Raw genomic sequence first — 23,651 nt, forward strand, 5'->3', positions numbered from 1 at the left:
GTCTGGCTAATGGTTTGTCAATTTTATTTATCCTTTCAAAGAACCAGCTTTTGGCTTTGTTGATTTTTGCTATGGTCTCTTTTGTTTCTTTTGCATTTATTTCTGCCCTAATTTTTAAGATTTCTTTCCTTCTACTCACTCTGGGGTTCTCCAACTCTTCCTTTTCTAGTTGCTTTAGTTGTAGAGTTAGGTTATTTATTTGACTTTTTTCTTGTTTCTTGAGGTATGCCTGTATTGCTATGAACTTTCCTCTTAGCACTGCTTTTATAGTGTCCCACAGGTTTTGGGTTGTTGTGTTTTCATTTTCATTAGTTTCTATGCATATTTTGATTTCTTTTTTGATTTCTTCTGTGATTTGTTGGTTATTCAGAAGTGTGTTGTTCAACCTCCATATGTTGGAATTTTTAATAGTTTTTCTCCTGTAATTGAGATCTAATCTTAATGCATTATGGTCAGAAAAGATGCTCGGAATGATTTCGATTTTTTTGAATTTATCAAGTTTAGATTTATGGCCCAGGATGTGATCTATCCTGGAGAAGGTTCCATGAGCACTTGAAAAAAAGGTGAAATTCATTGTTTTGGGGTGAAATGTCCTGTAGATATCAATTAGGTCTAACTGATCTAATGTATCGTTTAAAGTTTGCGTTTCTTTGTTAATTTTCTGTTTAGTTGATCTGTCTGTAGGTGTGAGTGGGGTATTAAAGTCTCCCACTATTATTGTGTTATTGTTGATTTCCCCTTTCAATATTTCAGTTTTAAAGAGAAGAGAAAAAGTTGTACTTTGTTTCCTGAAATATTGAAATGCTACACTTTATACAGCAAATAGAAATTATGTTTTAAAGATATTTTATTTAATAGTAACACTGTAAAGTGCTTAGGCTATAATGTTAATTAAATGAAAGTGAAAGTGAAAGTCACTCAGTTGTGTCCAACTCTTTGCGACCCCATAGACTATACAGTCCATGGAGTTCTCCAGGCCAGAATACTGCAGTGGGTAGCCTTTCCCTTCTCCAGGGAATTAAATAAAAGTATGAAAGAAATTTTATTTATACATTATACATAGTTAGAATAAATTCATGTGCAAAACGAAGGAAGCAGCAAGCTTTCATTAACCGCTCGGTGGTAACTTTAAATTTTAATTCAGCACCCTTTCTGTACTTTCTAAATTTTTATAGTAAAAATTATTTTTATAATCAGAAGCGAGCATAAGCATCATTGAGTGAAAGAAGATAATGAAACAGCTTTACATGTTTCTTTACAAAATAACAATCTAACATTTCCAGGCAGACAGAGGCAAAGAGCTAAACTAAACTGAACAAAACACCAGGATTAAAAAAAAAAAAAGTTTTTCTTATTTTTCTTAGGCTACGAGAGGCACAGGATGAACACAGATAATTTATTTCTTTCCATTTTTTTATGGAAAATGTTCTTGACAATGAAAAACCTTGTCTGTAATTCTCTGGAAGTGAGAAGAATGCATTAAAAATACTTCATTTATTTATCAGGTGACCACAGTTAAAATGCAAAGAATTTCAATTTGAAAAACTAATTTTAATACTGAGTTGCTGTTATTATTTCTGGAGCGCTAATTATGCGTGGCTTCATACATTTCTCAACTTAAGAACTGAAGTGGGAAAGGAAACTAGTACTGTCAGACAGTTTCAAGTCTTGGTCACCTCTTAAAACTCTTGTTGTCAAGCATGTGGGTTTTATGTATGTACCTCGTTGTCGTTGTTCAGTTGCTCAGTTGTGTCCGATTCTTTGCGATCCCATGAACTATAGCACGCCAGGCTCCCCTGTCCGTCACCAACTCCCAGAGCTTGCTCAAACTCATGTCCGTCGAGTCAGTGATGCCATCCAGTCATCTCATTCTCCGTCTTCTCCCCCTGCCTTCAATCTTTCCCAGCATCAGGGTCTCTTCCATTGAGTCAGCTCTTTGAATCAGGTGGCCAAAGTACTGGAGTTTCAGCTTCAGCATCAGTCCTTCCAATGAATACTCAGGACTGATCTCCTTTAGGATGGACTGGTTGGATCTCCTTGCAGTCCAATGGACTCTCGAGAGTCTTCTCCAACACCACAGTTCAAAAGCATCAATTCTTCAGCGCTCAGCTTTCTTTATAGTCCAACTCTCACATCCATACATGGCTACTGGAAAAACCATAGCTTTGACTATATGAACTTTTGTTGGCAAAGCAATGTCTCTGCTTTTTATATGCTGTCTAGGTTGGTCATAACTATACTTCCAAGGAGCAAGGGTCTTTTAATTTTGTGGCTGTAGTCACCATCTGCAGTGATTTTGGAGCCCAAGAAAATAAAGTCTGTCACTGTTTCCATTATTTCCCCATCTGTTTGCCCTGAAGTGATAGGACTGGATGCCGTAATCTTAGTTTTCTGAATGTTGAGTTTTAAGCCAGATTTTCACTTTCCCCTTTCACTTTCATCAAAAGGCTCTTTAGTTCCTCTTCTCTTTCTGCCATAAGGGTGGTGTCCTCTGCCTATCTGAGGTTATTTATATTTCTCCTGGCAATCTTGATTCCAGCTTGTGCTTCATCCAGCCTGGCATTTCTCGTGATATACCCAGCATATAAGTTAAACAAGCAAGGTGACAATATATAGCCTTGATGTACTCCTCTAGTGTTTTTTAAAATTTTTTTTTCTTATTTAAATGCAGTTGATTTACAATGGTGTGTTAGTTTCAGGTGAACCGCCAAGTGTTTCAGTTATACATTTATACATACATATATGTCGTTGTTTAGTTGCAAAGTCGTGTCTGACTCTTTTGTGATCCCACAGACTCTCACCTGCCAGGGTCCTCTCTGTCCATGGAATTTCCCAGCTAAGAATACTGGAGTGGATTGCCATTTCCTTCCCCAGGGGATTTTTTCAACCTGGGGATCAACCTGTATCTCCTATTTGGCAGGCAGATTCTTACCTCTGAGCCGCCAGAGAAGCCCAACATGTTTGTCTACATTCTCACCTATTACAGGTTATTAAAATATATCAACTGTAGCACTGTCCTTGTGCTATGCAGTAGGTCCTTGTAGGCTGTCTGTTTCATATATAGTATAAGATGTAATAGTGTTTTGAATTCAACTAAGAAAAAATTAACTTCTCGTCTATTAAAAGGAAAACTCCCACAATTATGGGGGAGGATCTACATGGTTAACACCAGGCTATGGTCATTTAAGTTTAAAGGCTCCTCTATGTTGGGAACGGTTAAATCATACTAAAACTGATCAACCTGGTAATTATGAGACAAGGCTGGATGCTTTATGAACTATGCCTGTTATTACCCTTAGAGAGAGTGATTGGTAGAGAACTCAGTGGATTTGTGGCACTCATTGATGGCCTTGACATCTACAGGCATGATACGAAGGTGTAGCCTGGGATTCCCATGAATTTAAGGTCATACATGTTAACAAATTACAGGTAACCACAACCAATCTACCATTGGTATGATCCCAGTGGGTCAAAGATCTGTATTCTACTGGTATGACCATTTAGAAGCTTGTGTGTGTGTGTGTGTGTGTGTGTGTGTGTGTGTGTGTGTGTGTGTGTGTGTGCCTTCAGTGGGGTTGGAGGATGTAATTGACCATATCTAAGCCTTGACAACTTTCATAAGCCTTAAATGATAGTAACCAGGCTATTAGCCTATTGAATTCTGAGATCTCTATGATGAGAAAGGCAGCCCTACACAACTGCAAGACCCTTGACACCTTACAGCATCTCAGGGACATATCTGTGCTATTCAGTTCAGTTCAGTCGCTCAGTCGTGTCTGGCTCTTTGCCACCCCATGAATCGCAGCACACCAGGCCTCCCTGTCCATCACCAACTCCTGGAGTTCACTCAAACTCACATGCATTGAGTCGGTGATGCATCCAGCCATCTCATCCTCTGTCATCCCCTTCTCCTCCTGCCCCCAGTCCCTCCCAGCATCAGAGTCTTTTCCAGTGAGTCAACTCTTTGCATGAGGTGGTCAAAGTACTGGAGTTTCAGCTTTAGCATCATTCCTTCCAAAGAAATCCCAGGGCTGATCTCCTTCAGAATGCACTGGTTGGATCTCCCTGCAGTCCAAGGGACTCTCAAGAGTCTTCTCCAACACCACAATTCAGAAGCATCAATTCTTCGGCACTCAGCTTTCTTCATAGTCCAACTCTCACATCCATACATGACCACAGGAAAAACCACAGCCTTGACTAGACGGACCTTTGTTGGCAAAGTAATGTCTCTGCTTTTGAATATGCTATCTAGGTTGGTCATAACTTTCCTTCCAAGGAGTAGGCGTCTTTTAATTTCATGGCTGCAGTCACCATCTGCAGTGATTTTGAAGCCCCCCCCCAAATAAAGCCTGACACTGTTTCCACTGTTTCCCCATCTATTTCCCATGAAGTGATGGGACCAGATGCCATAATCTTCGTTTTCTGAATGTTGAGCTTTAAGCCAACTTTCTCACTCTCCTCTTTCACTTTCATCAAGAGTCATATAATTCAAACTGAATGCTCTATTTTTTTACCTCGTAAATCCTTTAATGTAACACATTTGAACCACATGAAAAATCAGAGATCTGCTCTAAGTGACCCATTCCCTAGTCTTGACAATCTTTAAAAAAACACTCGTGTGGGAGGCTCATGGCTTAAATATTTACTTTTAATTCCTCTAGTGTTATTAACTATACCATTTGTATTTTGCTTTTTTCACAAGATTATTATTTCTTGTATTACCAAGTATATGACTGACCCTTCAACGGAAATGATGACTAGACTTGAAGCAGCTGATCAAAGGTATAGTTTGATATATGATTAATGATTGTAATAGTGTACCTCTAGAAGGCAATGGCAACCCACTCCAGTAGTCTTGCCTGGAAAATCCCAGGGATGGGGGAGCCTGGTGGGCTTCCGTCTATGGGGTTGCACAGAGTTGGAAATGACTGAAGTGACTTAGCAGCAAGAAACAATTGAAAAGTCAGTGCAGGCTGTACTCTTTAAGGCAGTGCCTTTGATATTGCAAATGTGCACGTGTGTGTGTGTGTGTGTGTGTGTGTGTGTGTGTGTGTGTGTATGTAGGTGTCTGTGTGCTAAGTTGCTTCAGTCATGACTGACTCTGTGACCGTATAGACTGTAGCCCGCCAAGCTCCTCTATCCATGGGAGTCTCCAGGCAAGAATACTGGGATAGGTGGCCATGCCCTCCTCCAAGGAATCTTCCCTCCAAGAATCAAACCCACATCTCTTATGTTTCTTGCATTGGCAGGCAAGTTCTTTACCAATAGCGCCACCTGGGAAGCCCATGTATGCGTGTGCATATATATAATTTCGCATATTTAAAGCTTACTTCCCCTAAGGTATCGTCTAGGAGTGTCAGGGTGGGGGTCCTTGCAGTAATTTAGGTTTATGCTTTATAGATATATTTTATGTTCAAGACACTGTCTGATCTATTAACCCTCTACTCTATAAATACTTTGATAGTGTTATGTAATCAAATATGAAAGAGACAGACACATGATGTCATCTCTTTTCACACTTATTTATCTTAGCAAGACCCATAAGTCTTAAAATTATACATTTTATTCCTATCATCTCCCACCTCCTTCATTTATTCATACTCCTGTTTAAATGTGTGCCATTTAAAAGAGTGTTCTGATATTTTATCCAAATCTTTATTTTTCTTGGTAAAAATTTAACATGCTTTGCATCATTTCACTTATTTAATCTTTTCGTGTGAGGCAGACAGCCTCATATTCTGTATAGAAAGCATCACTTTTCAGTCACACCTCATATATCTGGCCTTATTGGGAAATGAGGTTTCCACATGATTGAAATTTCCAGATAATACATCTGAGTTGACCAGGCTTTTGCTGAGCACCTTGCACATGGCCAGCACAGGGCACACAAGGCAAGTAAGTAAGATTCCCAGAGTTCATAGCCTGAGGCTGGGGTTGAGGTGGGCTTGCCACACACAGGCTTTAATAACTGTAAAACAATGCGCTAAGCAGTATGATGTAAGTATGTACTACGTGTTGTGGAAATACAAATGAGGGTAATTAATTCTTCATGTTGGAGGGTGAAGAACCTTGGGGAAAGCCGCTGGGAGGCATTTACTCTTGAGTTGGGCCTTTGAAAATGAGTAAGAACTTTTTTTAATGTCTAACTGTATTTTTCTGACTCTTTATTGAAGTATAGCTGATTTACAATGTAGTGTGAGTTTCTACTGTGCAATAAAGTGACTCAGTTATGTGTGAGTATATATATACGTATATATGTATAATTTTCCGTATCCTCCTTCATTATGGTTTATCATGGGATGTTAAATATAGTTCTCTGTGCTAGACTGGAGGACCTTGTTGTTTATCCATCCTATATATAATAGTTTGCATCTGCTAATCCCAAACTCTACTCCTTCCCCCACCCCGAAGTCTCCTCAACCTTGGCGACCACAAGTCTGTTCTCTATGACTGTGAGTCTATTTCTGTTTCATAGATAGGTTGATCTGTGTCATATTTGAGATTCTGCACGTAACTGATATCATGTGGATTTGTCTTTGTCTTTCTGGCTTACTTCACTTTGTATGGTATTCACTAGATCCATCCATGTTGCTGCTGGTGGCACAAGTCTGTTCTTTTTACGGGTGAGTAGTATTCCATTGTATCTAGGTACTACATCTTTATCCATTCCCTTATCGATGGACGTGTAGATGGTTTCCATGTTTTGGCTATCGTGAACAGTGCTGCTATGAATGTATGGGCACATGCACCATTTTGAATTTTAGCTTTTTTTCTGGATATATGCCCAGGAGTGGGATTGCTGTATCATATAGTAAATCTATTTTTAGCTTTTTGAGAAACTTCCATGCTGATTTCCACAATGGCTTTACCAACTGATATTCCCATCAATAGTGTAGGAGAAACTTCTATACTGAGAAGGAGTGGGGTGGTGGCTGGGAGAGATGTGAGAGAGATCCTAGGAGAAATATTCCTAAGCACTGACATGTCTAAGTACATAGAGAGTTGAATTATTAAATGGTAAGAACAATGCCACCAGTCCTGCTACTAAGCAAAGCAGTCAGCACTTGTCCACTTGGGGGTGCTCACTGTGTGTCTAGCACCGTGCTAAGTGCTTTCCTTGAGTCAATGTTTTCACAAAGAGATACATTTCTATATCCCCCGAAGAAAATGTGCTGTGTAGAATTCAACCCCGTCCTAATGTTCTACTGTGAATATGAATGTCTGTGCCCCATTGCAAAAACATTTTAAGCCGGCCTGCTGGCTGTCATTCGCCACCCTCCCTACTTGGATATATTTAGTTGAGCTGTCATCATTCCAATCCACAGTCAGTTTCACGTTGACATCATCTCACCCTCCGGCTTCTCTAGGATTTGTGACTCTTCTGTGCACGTACTTCAGGATGCACACTGACGGTAACACCCGGGGGACCTCATGGGCTCTTGAGAGCAGTGGAAATAACACTCAGATGGGTGGTGCCCTTGGCCCTGAGGATACAGGACAGCACCCAGGCATGGCTTGCGTCCCTGCACTTGCAGAGATCAAGCTCTAGCTCCATTTCTCCACCAAGGGGATTCACCCCCAGGAGACGTTTAGTGATGTCTGGAGGCATTTTGGGGTTTCACTGTTGGCGAGGGTGGAGGCCTACTGACATCCAACGGGTAGTAATGCTGGGGTAACGAAAGATGCTGCTGAAACTGCTGCCATAAACAGGGTACCCCCACCCAACAGAGAACGATCTGGTCAAAATTTTCCATAATGCTGAGGTCGAGAAATGCTGCTCTAGCTATAGATTTATGTTATAAAGCTAAAAATGGGAATAATTCATGCCCTAAAAACTCATTTTTTCCTTGACTATTTCATATCCATTGGGGTCATAAGAATCATAGCATAGAAGAATTCTTAGGAACTTGAACTGGGCATATCATTCATTCATTAGGGAACTTAAAAGTAGTTGGTTTGTGTATGTAACACTGTCACTTCTTTGTTTCTTGTTGAGTGAGGGACTCTCTCGTGCTGTGCGCGTGTGTGTGTGTGTATTCAGTAGCCCATGTATAGATCTCTCTGCAAGGGAAAAATATGAAATGGTGTAGTGCTGGGAAACCTACTAATATTATCAGGATCTTGGCAATTTAAAAAAATCTGCAAAGAGAAAAGTGGTTGAATTTTCATACTGGGAATTCAGCTTGTTTTCCATTTTTGCCATTTGAGTCCATGTTAAATTACTGTTTTACCAATTTGCATCTATACCTTTTCAGTGTAAACACAGCATTGAATTAGATAATCTGAAAATGGGTGTTCTGTGAGATTTACAGAAGCTTATTATTTCTTATTTGTTTTGAGAGGAACAAACAATTATCTGCAAATACCAAAGTCAAATTCTAACACTTTTAAAGTTGCTCGTGATAGAAACTATTGACATTATAAACTCCAGAGAATAACATTTGCATCCATTGTTAATATGTGCCATGCTTGAACTGTGTGTCACATTCCTCAGATGGTGTGTATTTATGGTTGGATACTCAGAAAAAGATGGATGCTTTCTTCTTAGGTGGTCATCATTACATTTCTACTAACCACGGAAAGCTATTCAGAGACAAAGGAGATGAAAGGAGTTGAAAAAGTTATAATGGAGAAAGTTTGGGAAAAGTGGAGATATCACTGTGCTCTGTAAGGTTCTTGCCTCATGGAAATAGAGTATTTTAACTTTTGCCTGGAAATTTATCTCTGTATCTTCTAGACAGTTTCCCAAAACTTTTCTTGACCAGATTTAGAGCTTTTTGTTTAGACAGTAAAATGTCTATGCTCCTGGATAACTGCTTCTACTTCATCTTCTTTCTGTCACTCTCTCTTTCTCTCTCTCTCTATATATATATATGCATATTTGTGTGTCTATATATATATACACACACATATACATGAGTACATATGATTGAAACTGTAACAATATGAAGACTATTTCTCTTTCACCATCTCATTGTTGATTACATGAATAACTTTACTTTGGATGTTTTCAACTTCATTTTTTCCTCTTGTGGCAAAAGATTCAACTATAATTTTCCTCTCTTCCAAACAGAGATCCAGATTATATTACATTTGGTCTTCAAACACTTTTTTAAAGCAGGGATTATCATACTCTTTTCATGCATGGGGAAACTGAGGCTGAAGAATTCCTTAATTGTTCAAGCTCTGTCTGCTCCCTACATCTTTATTTACTTCATTATAATACATTGATATTTATATAAAGATGATAAAAACTGGTTTAGCTCTTCTGATGTCATAGTCTTCGATGTGCATGCATGCTATGTCGTATCCAGCTCTCTGTGATCCCAAGCACTGTAGCCTCCCAGCGCCTCTTGTCCATGGAGTTTTTTAGGCAAGAATACTAGAATGGGTGACCATTTCCTGCTCCAGTGGGTCTTCCTGAGAGCAATCAAACCCATGTCTCCTATGTCTCCTGTCTTGGTAGTTGGTTTCTTTACCGTTAGCACCACCTGGGAAGCCCAATGTCATAGTCTTAGATATGTAAGACTATTTTCAGATGTGTGGTTTTAGGATGATGATAACTCAACTCTTACTGAATTTGGCTCCTGAGGCTCAGTCCTTAGCTGAAGTTCCTACCCTTTTGATATTTCAAGACTCCCAAGGCACCTTTCCTCTGTCAGTAAAATAAACTGTAGTCTTCTAAAGTATCATATACAAGCCCACCAATTTCCCATGAATAGGCATGTTTAAACCTCTGGACATGAATGTAGTAAGATATGCTCACGTGTATTTGTACCAAACTCTAACTGTATCTACACATTTACATATTATTTTTCACCTGTGAGTAATTACATTTAATATATCTATATATTTCATATCTAATATATCTATTTGTTCTGAAAATCCTTTATCTGTTTTGTGTGACTCTATATTTAACAACTGCATGATAGCTTAATTTAGCTTTATGAGGAATATGTATGCAAATCTGTATCATACTCAATACAAAGGTTCAAATTTTACCTGAAAAATAAAAATACAAATTTTAGTCATTATGAGTTATTTTGGTCAATGTAAATTGACTTCCATGTATTCATTTTTGAAAACATTTCAGTGTTGATAATTTCTGTAATGTCAGTAAACTGAATGCTCACATCTAGGATTATTCCTGCCTTTTAAAATTTTTTTCAAAAATAGTATTATGGGTTAAACTCTGCTCGCCTCTTTCCCCCATCCATATGTTGAAGTTCTAGCCTCTAGTACTCCTGAATGTCACATTACTTAGAAACAGTCTTTAAAGAGATAACTCAAATATTCTTTAAAGAGGTCATTTTAAAGTAGTCTTTAAAGAGAGAATTCAAAATATTCTGCCATTTCCGGGGACTTAAATGCTGTTCTTTAGTGGACTAATTTTATACTTCTAAAGAAATCACATCTCTATTTCTATAGAATGGATAGGAATTTATTTTTAAGATGCTGCTGTGAAAGTTGCTGTATGACTGAAAATGATGTAATTATTAACATCGTGCTTGTTAAAAATAGATTTGATTCTCCTAAAGCATATTCTCTTGTCTGTAGTTAATGCAGAAGAGTTCTTTATGCAAAAAGAAAGAGGAGAAATTTAAAAATAGAAGTTAAGGGTCAAAAATAAAATAGCTTTACTCAAACTTAGGAAGGTAACTGAATGTTTATAACTTTTCAGAGGTGGACTAGAAATATATAGATTTTTCAAATCATACTATTTGCCTAGATTTACCTTTTAATGCCTTGCGATTTGCATCACAGAAATTCAAGTATTTAGGCTTTGCTTGGATCTGTTGGCTGATGCTTCTTTTAAGTATTTTTAAAACTGAAACTATTTTCCCCATAGACTTGCTTAAAAGTTTTGACACTTGAATGTTAATAGTTTGGGAATTCTTTTTTTCTGGAAAAGTAGCACAATTTAAAAATAATAAATAACTACCTAAAGGTAGAGCTTCCCTTGTGGCTCATCTGGTGAAGAATCCACCTGCAATGCGGGAGACCTGGGTTTGATCCCTGGGTTGGGAAGATCCCCTGGAGAAAGGAAAGGCTGCCCACTACAGTATTCTGGCCTGGAGAATTCCACAGACTATATAGTCCATGGGGTCGCAAAGAGTTGGACACCACTGAACGACTTTCACTCTCACTTCACTTTCACCTAAAGATATTTGTTAACTAGTTGAAATTGCTCTCAGAACTTACCTCTTTGTTCTGTTTTGTTATTCAAATATTTATTTATATCATGCCAAGGATTGGTAATGCTTTGCAGGGTTTATTAGAATAGCTTTACCACATTTCAAATAAAATCAGGGTAGCACTTGAGTAGTTTCAAAACTACAAGTTGGATCCTTCTCTTAGGAAGTTAGCAATGTGATTAAATTAATTCCAAGATAACAGTCTCAAAGATAGTTTTAAAATATATCAAAATTTAAAAGATAATATTTTCTTAGATTTGGTTTATTTGGTAGATTTTTCAAGTTATGAGAGGCATGGAGAATTTTACTTCTGTTCAACCACAGTGTGAATATGATAGAGCCTTAAAATTCAACTGGGAACAAATTAATCTTTCATTGCATTGTATTATATGCTTGTTGTACGTCTTTAGTAACTCAAACTGAGTCCTGTATTGGATGTGAAAAAGTGTCTGTAACCCTTCTTTGGTAAGAAAATTGTGAAGGAGAATGAAAGCTGCATTTTTGGGTGTATGGTAGCTGGTCAATTTAATTGATTGGAACATTAATACATTTATTTTAACTTCTCTAGTTTAATGGAAGGATGATTTAAATCAAGTTTAAGTAAAGAAATGGAGCCCCTAAAATATTGACTGAGATTCTTTACTTCTTTTACGGTTCAATTTTTAATGATCACTGATGACCTTTTTCCTTAGGATATAATAAATGTACATGATTTTATTCAAAGTTAATTGTTTAAATTTTGTAAGCCATTGTTGAAGTGACTTCTAAGATACAGACTGATGGAAAATACCATAGAACAATAGAGCATAACTTATTATGACAGAGCTCTGGTCTTCCTCATATGGATGACATGCCGCCAAATGCAGCGGTCATCAATGCATAATAGTATATTTCTATTCTACTTTGGTGGATTTCCTTTGTTTTTACCACCAAACTTCCCTAGCCTCAATTTCACCAATATAAGAGATCTACTGTAAAGACTAAATGTCCGATAGAGCACAGGTTTGTGATTGCCAAGAATGAGGGGGAATGGCGGAGGGATGGAGTGGGAATTTGGGATTAGCAGATGCAAACTATTGATATAGAGAGGATGGATGGACAACAAGATCCTACTTTATAGCAGGATCTTGCTATATGAAAGAGAATATATATACAGATATATATAAACATATGAAAAATAATATCTGTGAAAAAGTGTATGTATATATACAACTGCATCTTGTTTCTCTATCAGTTCAGTTCAGCTCAGTCGCTCAGTCGTGTCCAACTCTTTGCGACCCCATGAATCAAAGCACGCCAGGCCTCCCTGTCCATCACCAACTCCCGGAGTTCACATCCATCGAGTCAGTGATGCCATCCAGCCATCTCATCCTCTGTTGTCCCCTTCTCCTCCTGCCCCCAATCCCTCCCAGCATCAGAGTCTTTTCCAGTGAGTCAACTCTTCGCATGAGGTGGCCAAAGTACTGGAGTTTCAGCTTTAGCATCAGTCCTTCCAAAGAAATCCCAGGGCTGATCTCCTTCAGAATGGACTGGTTGGATCTCCTTGCAGTCCAAGGGACTCTCAAAAGTCTTCTCCTAGCAGAAATTAAAAGAACACTGTAAATCAACTATATTTTGATAAAATGAATTTAGAAAAAGATTAAATGTTAAAAATATGTAGCGTTTGCCTCAGAGGCTGCCTATAGCAAGGAAATAATAAAATAATTCATTATACAGATGCTCATACATTTGTAAAGGTAATACTAAAGTTAAGATTGATAAATATTAGCCACAGTAACACCGTGGAGATCATTCTAAAACATAGAAGCTTATATTCATAGCTGCTACTGCCCTCAGGGAACTTGTGCACACAGATGATGCTAAAGCAAGTCAGGGTAGACCCATAGCTCAATCTGTGGGAAAAGTGAAAGTTACTTAGTCATGTCTGACTTTTTGTGACCCCATGGGTTATACAGTCCATGGACTTTTCCTGGCAAGAATACTGGAGTGGATAGCTTTTCCCTTCTCCAGGGGATCTTCCCAACCCAGGGATCAAACCCAGGTCTCCAGATTCTTAACCAGCTGAGCCATCAAGGAAGCCCAAGAACTCTGGAGTGGGTAGTCTATCCCTTCTCCAGCATATTTTCCTGACCCAGGAATCGAACTGGGCTCTCCTGCATTGCAGGCGGATTCTTTACCAACTGAGCTACCAGGGAATCCCCAATCTATGGGACTTCTCCCTTAATCCAGTGATGTATTTGATGCCCTTCTTTTGGCCTCTGGTATCCATAAAATAATTATATAACAAAAACAGAAAATGAAATAAAAATGGGAAAAAGCATAAGAAAGTAGAAATGAAAGAAAAATGATCTCTAAAAGAGAAAACAATCTCTGGAAGGCTTGTATCACAGACTGCCTGCCCTGCACCTCCGTGGAGAATCCACAGCCACCCAGACTGGAGCAGCTGTTGTCACTTCCACTCTATTCAGCTCAACAGTTGCTCATGAACTTGCCAGTGTCCTGTTCCTCACAGGTAGTGGTTTGGGGAAATACTGATTGCCAGGGACTAAATCAAGACCGCTAATCCAGTTTGTAAAGGAAACTTGACAGTGAAGAGCAGGAAAATGGAAATTACTTTCAGATATTCCTAATCTGTGCCAGATTTGGGATGGGATTCTAGCAATAAAACGTCCTATATCTTATTACTCATCACTTGAGTCGTTCCCCTTGTTCCTTAATCAACTCTTGTCATTTTAAGAGTGGTTTTATAGTGTTTTCACTTAAGTGTAGGGAATGATGATTTTCATTCAAACCTGTAACTGGTTCTGTTGTTGTTTTCTTTCTCCTTAGGGATGCAGATCTATTCTTGTTAGACACAAGGAAGACCCAAGCTCTCGATGTGGGTTGGCTTGTCTTTGATATCACTGTGACCAGCAATCATTGGGTGATTAATCCACAGAACAATTTGGGCTTACAACTTTGTGCAGAAACAGGAGATGGTAAGCACTGAATTTTGTACTGGTTTGTACACGTTGAGAGTTACAGCTGTTTGTGGGGTTTAACCAATGTATTTTTTATACACACAAGGTGCAAAGTGGTGCATTCTGTAAGACAGAGCAATGTATTGATTAATTGATTTATAAACAGCATGCATTTATTGTCAGGCTCTGCAATGGCTGTGGGAAGTGAAAAAAACTTAAGCCTTATTCTTGCTCTTGGGGTTTTTATTGTGTTGAAGGTCTGTATGTAAATACGCAGCACAACTGTAATAGAGCAATACTGAAAGAAAGCGCTGTGTGAAGTGCTGTGGGTCTATGTCTTAACTGTGGTGGTGGTTACACAGCCATGTAATTTGTAAAAATGTATAGGACTGTGCTCTAAAGAAGAATAAATATTACCATAGTCAAAGAATATCTCAAAACTTGACTTAAAAACGAAATATATATCAAAGCAGGTGATAGGGAAACAGACAAATGACCTACCATAATACAGAGGAGGATGAGAATGGAACAAAAGACTCACGAAAATATGCAGAAGATGTTATTGAGTTAGATCTTAACATACTGTAATATTTGGTCAAAAAACAAGAGCTCCAGGATCACTTCTGGGAGAGATTTGTTGGCTTTAAAAAAAGAAAAATGCAACCTAAAAGTTGAGAGTTATGTTTTACTTGGTGGACAAAACTGAGGACTTAGGCCTGGGATGCAGCTTCTTATATGACTAAGTTCAGTTCAAGTTCAGTCGCTCAGGTGTGTCTGACTGTTTGCGACCCCATGGACTGCGGCACGCCAGGCCTCCCTGTCTATCACCAACTCCCGGAGTTTACTCAAACTCATGTCCATTGAGTCAGTGATGCCATCCAACCATCTCATCCTTATATGACTAAGGGACTGCTCTAAAGAGGTAAAGGGGGAGCCAGGATATACAGAGATTTTTTTACAACAAAGACCACGTAGTTGGAACATCAAGGGATTACTGTTAATTAAAGAAAGCAAGACATCTCAAGTTAGTGAATTTAGTGCTTTTCTATGTATGGGACTATGCAAGGGTCTGGGTTCATTGAAATCATTCCTCTGATATCCACATCAGCTATCGGTGGTGGTCGGCGGGGGGCAGTATCCTGTACTTTCTCATCTGAAGCTCCTCAGGTGCACTGCTGTGAAGGTGGGGTGGCTGTGGCGGCTGATAGTTTGATAGCGAGGCATCCTGTTTCCCCCCGGAGTTCCCTCAGGGCTGACTGGGGCCGCTGTAATGGGATGGCTTGATTCTGCAACGACCTCTGTTTACTGATACGGCAGGTGGCATTCTTAGTGCACAGGTCTATAGGAAATCTTTTCTGAGAAGCTTCAGAAGTTATTTTTATGCTCAGAAGTACTCGTTGAATAAGGATGTGCTATGTGCTTGGCTTAATGCTGGAGATAAAATGGTGAGCAAGCGCAGAGGTGGCTTCCTGAGGCTTGCAACTGAATGAGGCAGACGTAGTCCACATGTAACGTCACTGAGTGCATGTCGCTACATGCTGAGTGTCAAACAGTGAGAAAATTCTAGCTGCAATCGTAACGTTAAGGAAAACGTGATTGCCGAAGAAATTGGAGGGCAGGCATTTTGGGCAAACAAAAGAGAGTTCACAAAGACTGATGAGAAGGATTTTGGCCTGTTTGATAAAGAGGTCAGGAAGTGCAAGGCTTTGTTCACCTTTGATCACTCAGAGTCTAACATTTTAAATTCAAATCTAGGCTTCCAGGTCATTTAAAATTGTATTTGTCACAACAGGAGGATAAAACATCGTTTAATGATTTGTTACCTTGATCAGTACTTTCAAAATATTCAGAAGTCTACCAAGTGGGCCTAACTTATGCTTTTGCTCTACACCCGAAAATAGTAGGATCATGGCTGCAGAGGGTGGTTTTAAAAGTGATAATTTATTAGAGAATGTGCCCTATTTTAGTTTACTGTCTTTAGTTTTTTGCAGGGTCCAGCAATAGAAACATCAGCCCTAGAATCTGCCTCCGTCCTTTCTCCTTGCTCTATTACACTAAAACCTTGCTTAATAAACTGCTGAGTGAAGTAAAAGTTGTTAGGTCTGCCCTGGGTCTTTTTCAAGGTGGATCATTACTGGTGCAATTGGACTTCACGGTAACATTGTTTTACCTACAACCAGATTCGTAGCCTGAGAATCAGACCATGCCCAGTGCTGTTACTCCAAAGATTGCGTATGTGGAGTGAGGTTGACAGACACAAATCAAATATATTCCAGAGTTTGTCTACTGAAGGTTTCACGTGCCTCAGATCTTGAGCTAGAAAAGGAAGGCACTTATTGAAAGTGTTACAGACAAGTTGAGACATCCGCTCCCAACCCCTCCCAATCCAGACTTTTTCATAGATTTTAATTACAATGCTGACGTTTTAAATTTTCATAAGCAATTAAAATATTTTGAATTATAGGATATTTTCCATAATGGCTTTGAGACTATCATTAAAGATTTTCAGAGTTCAATCACTGTCAATGTAGACAGAAAGGCATACATCTAAATAATCTCCCTTAAATTTTTACAGTGCTCAACTATTCTACATTTATGGTCAGAAATGTGACAGGGAAATGTGCCCGGAGGGGCTGAGCCAGGAGTCTCTTCCCTGGTATGTGGTCCAAAGAAGAAAAATTAAATTAGTGGTATGTGCTTCCCCCAGTCTTTTCCTTGGAGATATGTTGAAATGTCTAACTAAACAAAACTCAGGAGATCTGTGAAATATGACCCCTGTTTCTTTTTAACTTCCTCACCCTTCCCTCTCAACCAGAAAATTCTGAAATTTCTCCTCTATTTTTTTTTACTTCTTCTCTTATGTTTGTTCTCTTTCCTTTACACTCTAAACTGTTTAGTTCTTTCTTGCTTCCAATTCATCCTTTCCTTTGAGAACTACTTTATATTTTGTTTATCCTTTTCCTTTGATTGATTTCTCTTATATTTTAGGAGTAATTTTACTTTAAATGGCTCATATTATTTATGGGTCTTTTTTGGAGCCTAAAATAAACTAACATTGAACTTATTTCAAAGGTTTCCAAATTCTTTATTTAAAAGTTAGGCTTGAGATAACATTTTGTTGCTTGTCTTTGATTTTTTAATATCGTCTGATACAAAAATGTGAAAAGGATTAAATATGCTAGGCAACTTGGCCTTTTGTATTTAAACGATACTTAACTTTTAAACACTTAACAGATTTTAACCAGCCATTAGCGCATATATGGCCCTGGGAAAGCAAGTGACCCTCTGGGGTCATCTTCGTTTTATTAACTACAGCATCATGGAAACTAGGCTTGTGGCATGCTTCTGTAAACATAGATAACCAGATGCCCCAGCTTACTGCTCCCTCATCACTGCTGATGTTTTCAGCGTTCTATTGGAATATTGCTATTGGAATATTGCTTCAAACGGATTAGACAGGCATCTTTTATTTGCAATAACGGATTCTGAATATGTTTACTTCTCAGCAAAGTAATTGGAAATCATAAAAACATGAAGCTCAGGAAAGTCCGGGTCAGCTTTCAAATGCTTTTGCTGACGATTATTCATTTATTGATTTGTTCGGCACAAAATCTTCTAGCGCCTATCCATGCAAGACAAAGTGCTGGGAACGTCGTGGCAGTCCTGTGGTTAAAACTACAAACTTCTAATGCAGGGGCCAAGGGTTTGATTCCCTACTTGGGGAACTAAGATCCCACATACTGTGTGACACAGCCAAAAAGTGAAAAAATAAATAAAGGCAAAGTGTTAAGGAGACTATGAACTGGGAGATAGGCATTTGTAGTTACTTTAGAACGAATAAAGTGCCTTAAATCCTAAAAATAGTAATACAATCAAGACACTACAGGAAAATGTGAGAGAGATGGTTAAGTCCAAATGGAGCGAAAAGCACCATGGCCCAGGTGACTTTTTTGGGCTCAGTCACTTGGCTAAGATTTCAAGAAATGAAGATGAGGAGGGAGTGGAGGCGCTGTAAGGAAGGAGGAGTGAGTTAGTCCCTGGATGAGGAAACAGTGTGAGTAAACACGTAGAATGGCAAAATGGCATGGTATCCTTCAGAAAAACCAGAAGTCCGGACTAGGCTAGAACAGCTTTCATGTATTTCTACGGCTGCAAGTGCTGTTATTTTATGAAAGTGACTGGGAGATCAGTTATGGACAAGCGGTGACATTTATGTCTATATTCTTGTAGCTTGACCACAAGTCACTGAAGAACTAGACTTGCTGCTTTAATCAATCAGAGTAACACTTTCATGATTACATATTTGAATATCTGTTTCCTAAGATCCTAGATGTGTATTTCTGGCTCACAGTGGTACCCTTGGTATTTGGTACTATGCAGGTTGTAGGTATTAAAAACATGTTCTGAATGATCACTGGATGAATTTGTGAAGGAAAAGATGCTTGCAGACCACCTGTCCTTGAACATGTTATTCTTTTTTTTTTTTTTTTTAAGTTAAAGTATAGTGGATTTACAGTGTGTTTGTTTCTGGTGTGCAGTAAATTGTTACAGTTATATAAATATACTTTTTCATTTTCTTTTCTATTTTGGTTTATTACATGATATTGAATATAGTTCCCTGTGCCATATAATAGGACCTTGTTGTTTATCTATTTTACATATATGAACATGTTACTCTTAAGAAGAAATTCCAAACTATAAATTTGGGTTGATTATTAACCAAACAATTTTGGTTTAACACAGGAAAACTTTATACCACAAACCACAGTACAGTAGTTAAAACTGCTTCAATCTTAGAGTGAGGAGGAAATCACTGATACGGATTGTTAAATTTTGTTTATTCTGCTTTCACAAAGAAAAAACAGCTAAGAAGCCTAAATATATTTTGGAAATCAAAAGACTGTTGAAATCAAAAGTAACATCATGATTCCTCAGAGGACATGTGGAAAGTATGTCAGTTTGTAAAATATCCTCTTTAGTAATTTGATAAATGAACTGCCATGGATTTGGCAGGAGAGTTTAAGGATATTCTATTGATTTTTTTCAGGCAGAAGAAAATTCTCTGAGTTCCATATGTCTGTTTCAGCTAAATAAAGCAAACATATGAGCAAGCAAATGGAAAAGAAACACTGCTACTTCTTAACAGCAAAATTTAGAAATTCCATACAAGTGGTTGTACCAATTGTGCTAAATCAGTTTCAGAATTCTTGAACACTCTCTCATAGTAGTCAATAACCTGGTAAAATAGTTACTCTCTCTTTGTTTTTTTTTTTAGCAGGAAATGAGTAGGTTTAGATTTATCTTAAAATTTAAGATTTTCAGTTCCCTGATTTGTAAAGATACATTAATTGCATGCCTTGTTAGATCTTTATTAAAATTGCTAGTAAATCTGCAGTAATTATGATCATTTACATATATAAATATGTACATACTCACACACATATGCAAACACATAGACAGATGTGTATGTACACAGAGTTTATTATCCAGAGAGCAATTTACTCTAGCTTTTAAGACTTGGGTTTTCTCTGCAAACACTATAATTTTCCATTGTTTGATGCTTTATATAGTTTAAGCCTTCCAAGTAAATTAATTCTTTTTTTTTTCCAAATTTGGGTTTATAGAATAATTTAAAGATGGAAAACAAAGATAGTATTTTTGGGACCATTAGAATGTCTTTTTAAAAATCCTATGTTTTCAGACGTTTTAGGTTTGGCAATACTCAGGGTAAATTTTGCCAATGACTTTTTCCTTTCTCTTCAAACCCACTTATATGTCAAGGAAAATTCAATCCGTATGTTTCTGATTCATTTGTATTCAAGTCATCAAAATGTTGTTCTGTCAGAGTATTGTTTAATGTCCAAGAAACAGTATAAGGTTCTTTAAAAAAAATAAGACTCTAAAATCCGTTTTTCTTTGAACAAAGTTTGTGGCATAATTTCCAAGTGTATCAAGGTAAAAAATCAGATTTTAAGTCAGGGATTTCAAAGTTTTAGTAAATTTTGTAGCTAAATCAAGGGCAAGAAAATTTCGGAGGTATGAAACTATCAAATTAGATTCATTATAATGTTTAATATAATATAAAGAAATTTATAGGCTTTTTAATGATAACTTAGATTTTAAGGTTTTGATACTTAGTTTAAATAAGGAGGATAAACAAAGTAGAAAGCTCCATTCTGGAAATACAAATTCTAGAAAGAAATCATTAGGAAAACTAGATTAAAATCTTGGCTCTGACAAACTATTTTACATTTTAGCCATAGCATTAGCTAAATGAGTGAAATGGTAACAACTTTCAAGACTGGTGCACAATTATATTAGACAATAGTACCTGAAACATGGTAGGACAAGAAAAAAATCTCTGGGTTGAATTGGATGAGAAAATACACAAAGACTTATTCCACATGGCACTGTTTTAATTTAGGGTCAGTTCTTTTATTGTGGAGATTTTACAGATGATTTAATAGGGTTTCAGATGAATTCACAAATTATAGTCCACTGGAGAGAGGCTGCATTGCAGGAGGATTCTTTACTGTCTGAGCCACAAGGGAAGCCCCAAGATTATTGACATATGTTCTTAAATCTTGAGTTGGAAGCATAGTGTATTAGGTGCATGTCTAATAACTTCGGTTAACATAATGATTATTGGTCGGAAGCTTTTAAGTACATTCAGATCTAGGGTATGAATCCAACAGAAATGAACATTCAGTGATATGTGCCATGATCAATTGAATGCTTATATTGGCTAGGTCTTCATAGGCATCAGAAAATATCAAGTTATTAATACTTAATATGATAGCTTTAAGAGTCAACCATTTAATTCTTAATAAAAAATAATATAGTTATTTGGGAAATAACTAGTTACATCAATGAATATAAGGGAAACAACTGTGTTATAGGGTAATGTGTATTGTACAAGCATAATTGATCAAAGGCTGAAAAGGCTGACCTATATAACTATAAGAAAAAAATTTCAGCCCAGAGATACATCAGTGTAAATTACTATCATTTGGCTTCATAACCCTTCATAAAACTATTAACAAACCTTGCACATCAATATGGCTTCTTTCAAAGACAGTTGAATTACAAACAGTATTTTAATGGTCATAGAACACATGATTAAAACACGCTGGTTGTCTTTGTTGAAGAGTTGGGCCCAAGAGCTCCTAATGTGTTAAAATTTTTAGCAAATTGTATAAAATCCCCACTACATAAATAATATTTTCCATTAAGAAAATCAGAAAACTGAAGATACTCTATGCATTGATTGGAAATACATCATAGAAGACCTCTCTGAAAGTCAAGGAAACGAACTCTTGAAATTGTTGCTTTCTCAGGTTATAACCCATATTTGTTAGCAGCTGTAATTCCCAGACATTGTAAAGGGGTAAAGTCATGGCTTAAAAAATTTTTTTTCTGCTTACTGTGTGCTCAGTCTTGTTTGACTGTTTGCAACCCCATGCAGAGAGCCCAGGCCTGCCAGGCTCCTCTGTGCTTGGAATTTTCCGGGCAAGAACACTGGAGTGGGTTGCCGTTTCCCTCTCCAGGGGACCTTCCTGACCCAGGGATCAAACCCGTGTAACTTCCCTTTCAGGTGCCACCTAGGAAGACTATTTTTCCTGCTTGTTGGTACGCAAAAATTTCTCTATTCCATGTAGAGAAGGCTGAGTGTTGAATAATTGATGCTTTCGAACTCTGGTGTTGGAGAAGACTCTTGCGAGTCCCTTGGACAGCAAGGAGATCCAATCAGTCAATCCTAAAGGATATTAACCCTGCATATTCATTGGAAGGACTGATGAATACTTGGGCCACCTGATGTGAAGAGCCGATTCACCGGAAAAGACCCTGATGCTGGGAAAGACTAAGGGCAAGAGGAGAAGGGAGTGACAGAGGATGAGATGGTTGGATGGCATCATTAACTCAATGGACATGAGTTTGAGCAAACTCCAGGAGACAGTGAAGGACAGGGATACTCCATGAAGGATACTACATGGCTTGCTGTAGTTCATGGAGTCCCAGAGAGTCAAACACGACTTGGCGACTAAACAGCATCAGAGCTTTGCTAAAAACACCAACAATTTAATCCTCTTTTATTTTCACCAAGATAACTATTCAAACTATAAAAAAGGTCTTGAGTTAGTGCAATTAAATTGAAAGTGCGTATTTTTAAAACTTTTATTACCCAAGTTTTCACCATGCTCTGTACTCTTCACTTGTGGGAATTTTAGGGTTCATTCCTGGAAATTGATAGCTGCCGCACTTACATTGATAAGAAATGGGATTCCATTTGTTTCTCCAAAAATATGAATGGGTTGCTTATTTCTATTGTCGCTTCTTAGGTGTAGAGTAATTTAACATACTGATAAATTTTTCTTTTCCAAAATTGCAGTATTTGTGAGGTCTTCTTAATGTGTTATCTTAAAAAATTAGATTTTTCAAAAATTCCATGATATATTTTGAGTTAAAGAATATATACTCCTAATTAGAAAAATCTATTCTAGTATCTAAAGTTTTCATGTCACCATACATTAAGCAAATGTGCGAGTTGCTCACTTTGGCATTCTTTTCCTTTTATTAAATGTGAGCACGTCTGTCTGAGAGAGATGTGGCATTCTAAATGTGATATCTGCTTAAAGTTAGTAAGTCTTGGAATCTGTTTCTTTTCAGTGCAAGTATCTGATTAAATAAGTTTGCTGAGTTATCCCTGGATTCCCTAACACAATCTTTTGTACTTCAGGGGGAAATTTTCCAAATTAAGCCCCTGTGTTGTCAATGACTATCTATCTGTGTTAAGGGTCAGATGATCTATATGGGTGCTTAATCTGACTATCAGCTGACATGGTGCTAATAAGTAGCAGAAGAAATGCAGAGATCATGTGTGATATTTTTCTTTTTGTCCTGCTGTTTTGACTACAGTTTCTCACTATTATGCATCTCACTTCAGAAAGTTGAGGTATTTCCCCTTATCAGAAGATCTCTTAAACATTTTGAGATTTGATAATAGCTTTTCCCTTATCTGAACTTGACATTTTAAAGCAATTAAGTCATTTTTGTTCATAAAACCATATGCTTCCCTGCTGCTGAATTTATAGTGATGACAATTGGTTTCTCTCTACTTCCAAGAAAATGTAAGAATCACATATCTTGCTAAATGTTCTAATAGGAAAAAGGAACATATAGTCCTATGATTTGTTTTCAGTAAATATTACTATAAATGAAGTGGTTCTTTATGTACTGTTTACTGTTGAGGATAATTAGAGCATACTTGCTTGACTTTAGGATGAACATTTAAGAATAAATTAGGAAGATAGTCAAGGAATGCCTGTGTGTGTGCTTAGTTGCTCAGTTGTGTCTGACTCTTTGCGACCCCATCAACTGTAGCCTGTCAGGCTCCTCTGTCCATGGGGATTCTCCAGGCAAGAATACTGGAGTGGGTTGCCATGGCCTCCTCCAGGGGATCTTCCCAATCAAGGGATCTAACCCAGGTCTCCTGCAT

At 37.7% G+C, this 23,651-nt stretch overlaps 1 protein-coding gene across 1 annotated transcript in view; it reads left to right on the plus strand.

The window, feature by feature from the left end:
• BMP5 (bone morphogenetic protein 5) overlaps window positions 1-23,651 on the plus strand; it is a 143,938-nt gene that overhangs the window by 85,839 nt on the left and 34,448 nt on the right. Inside the window, exon 3 of the mRNA XM_004018730.6 lies at window positions 14,025-14,173. Coding sequence (XP_004018779.1) covers window positions 14,025-14,173 — 149 coding nt within the window. The remainder of the gene's footprint in view (window positions 1-14,024; window positions 14,174-23,651) is intronic.

The sequence above is a fragment of the Ovis aries genome, chromosome 20, assembly GCF_016772045.2.
Source record: "Ovis aries strain OAR_USU_Benz2616 breed Rambouillet chromosome 20, ARS-UI_Ramb_v3.0, whole genome shotgun sequence".
In the NCBI taxonomy this organism is placed as follows: Eukaryota; Metazoa; Chordata; class Mammalia; order Artiodactyla; family Bovidae; genus Ovis; species Ovis aries.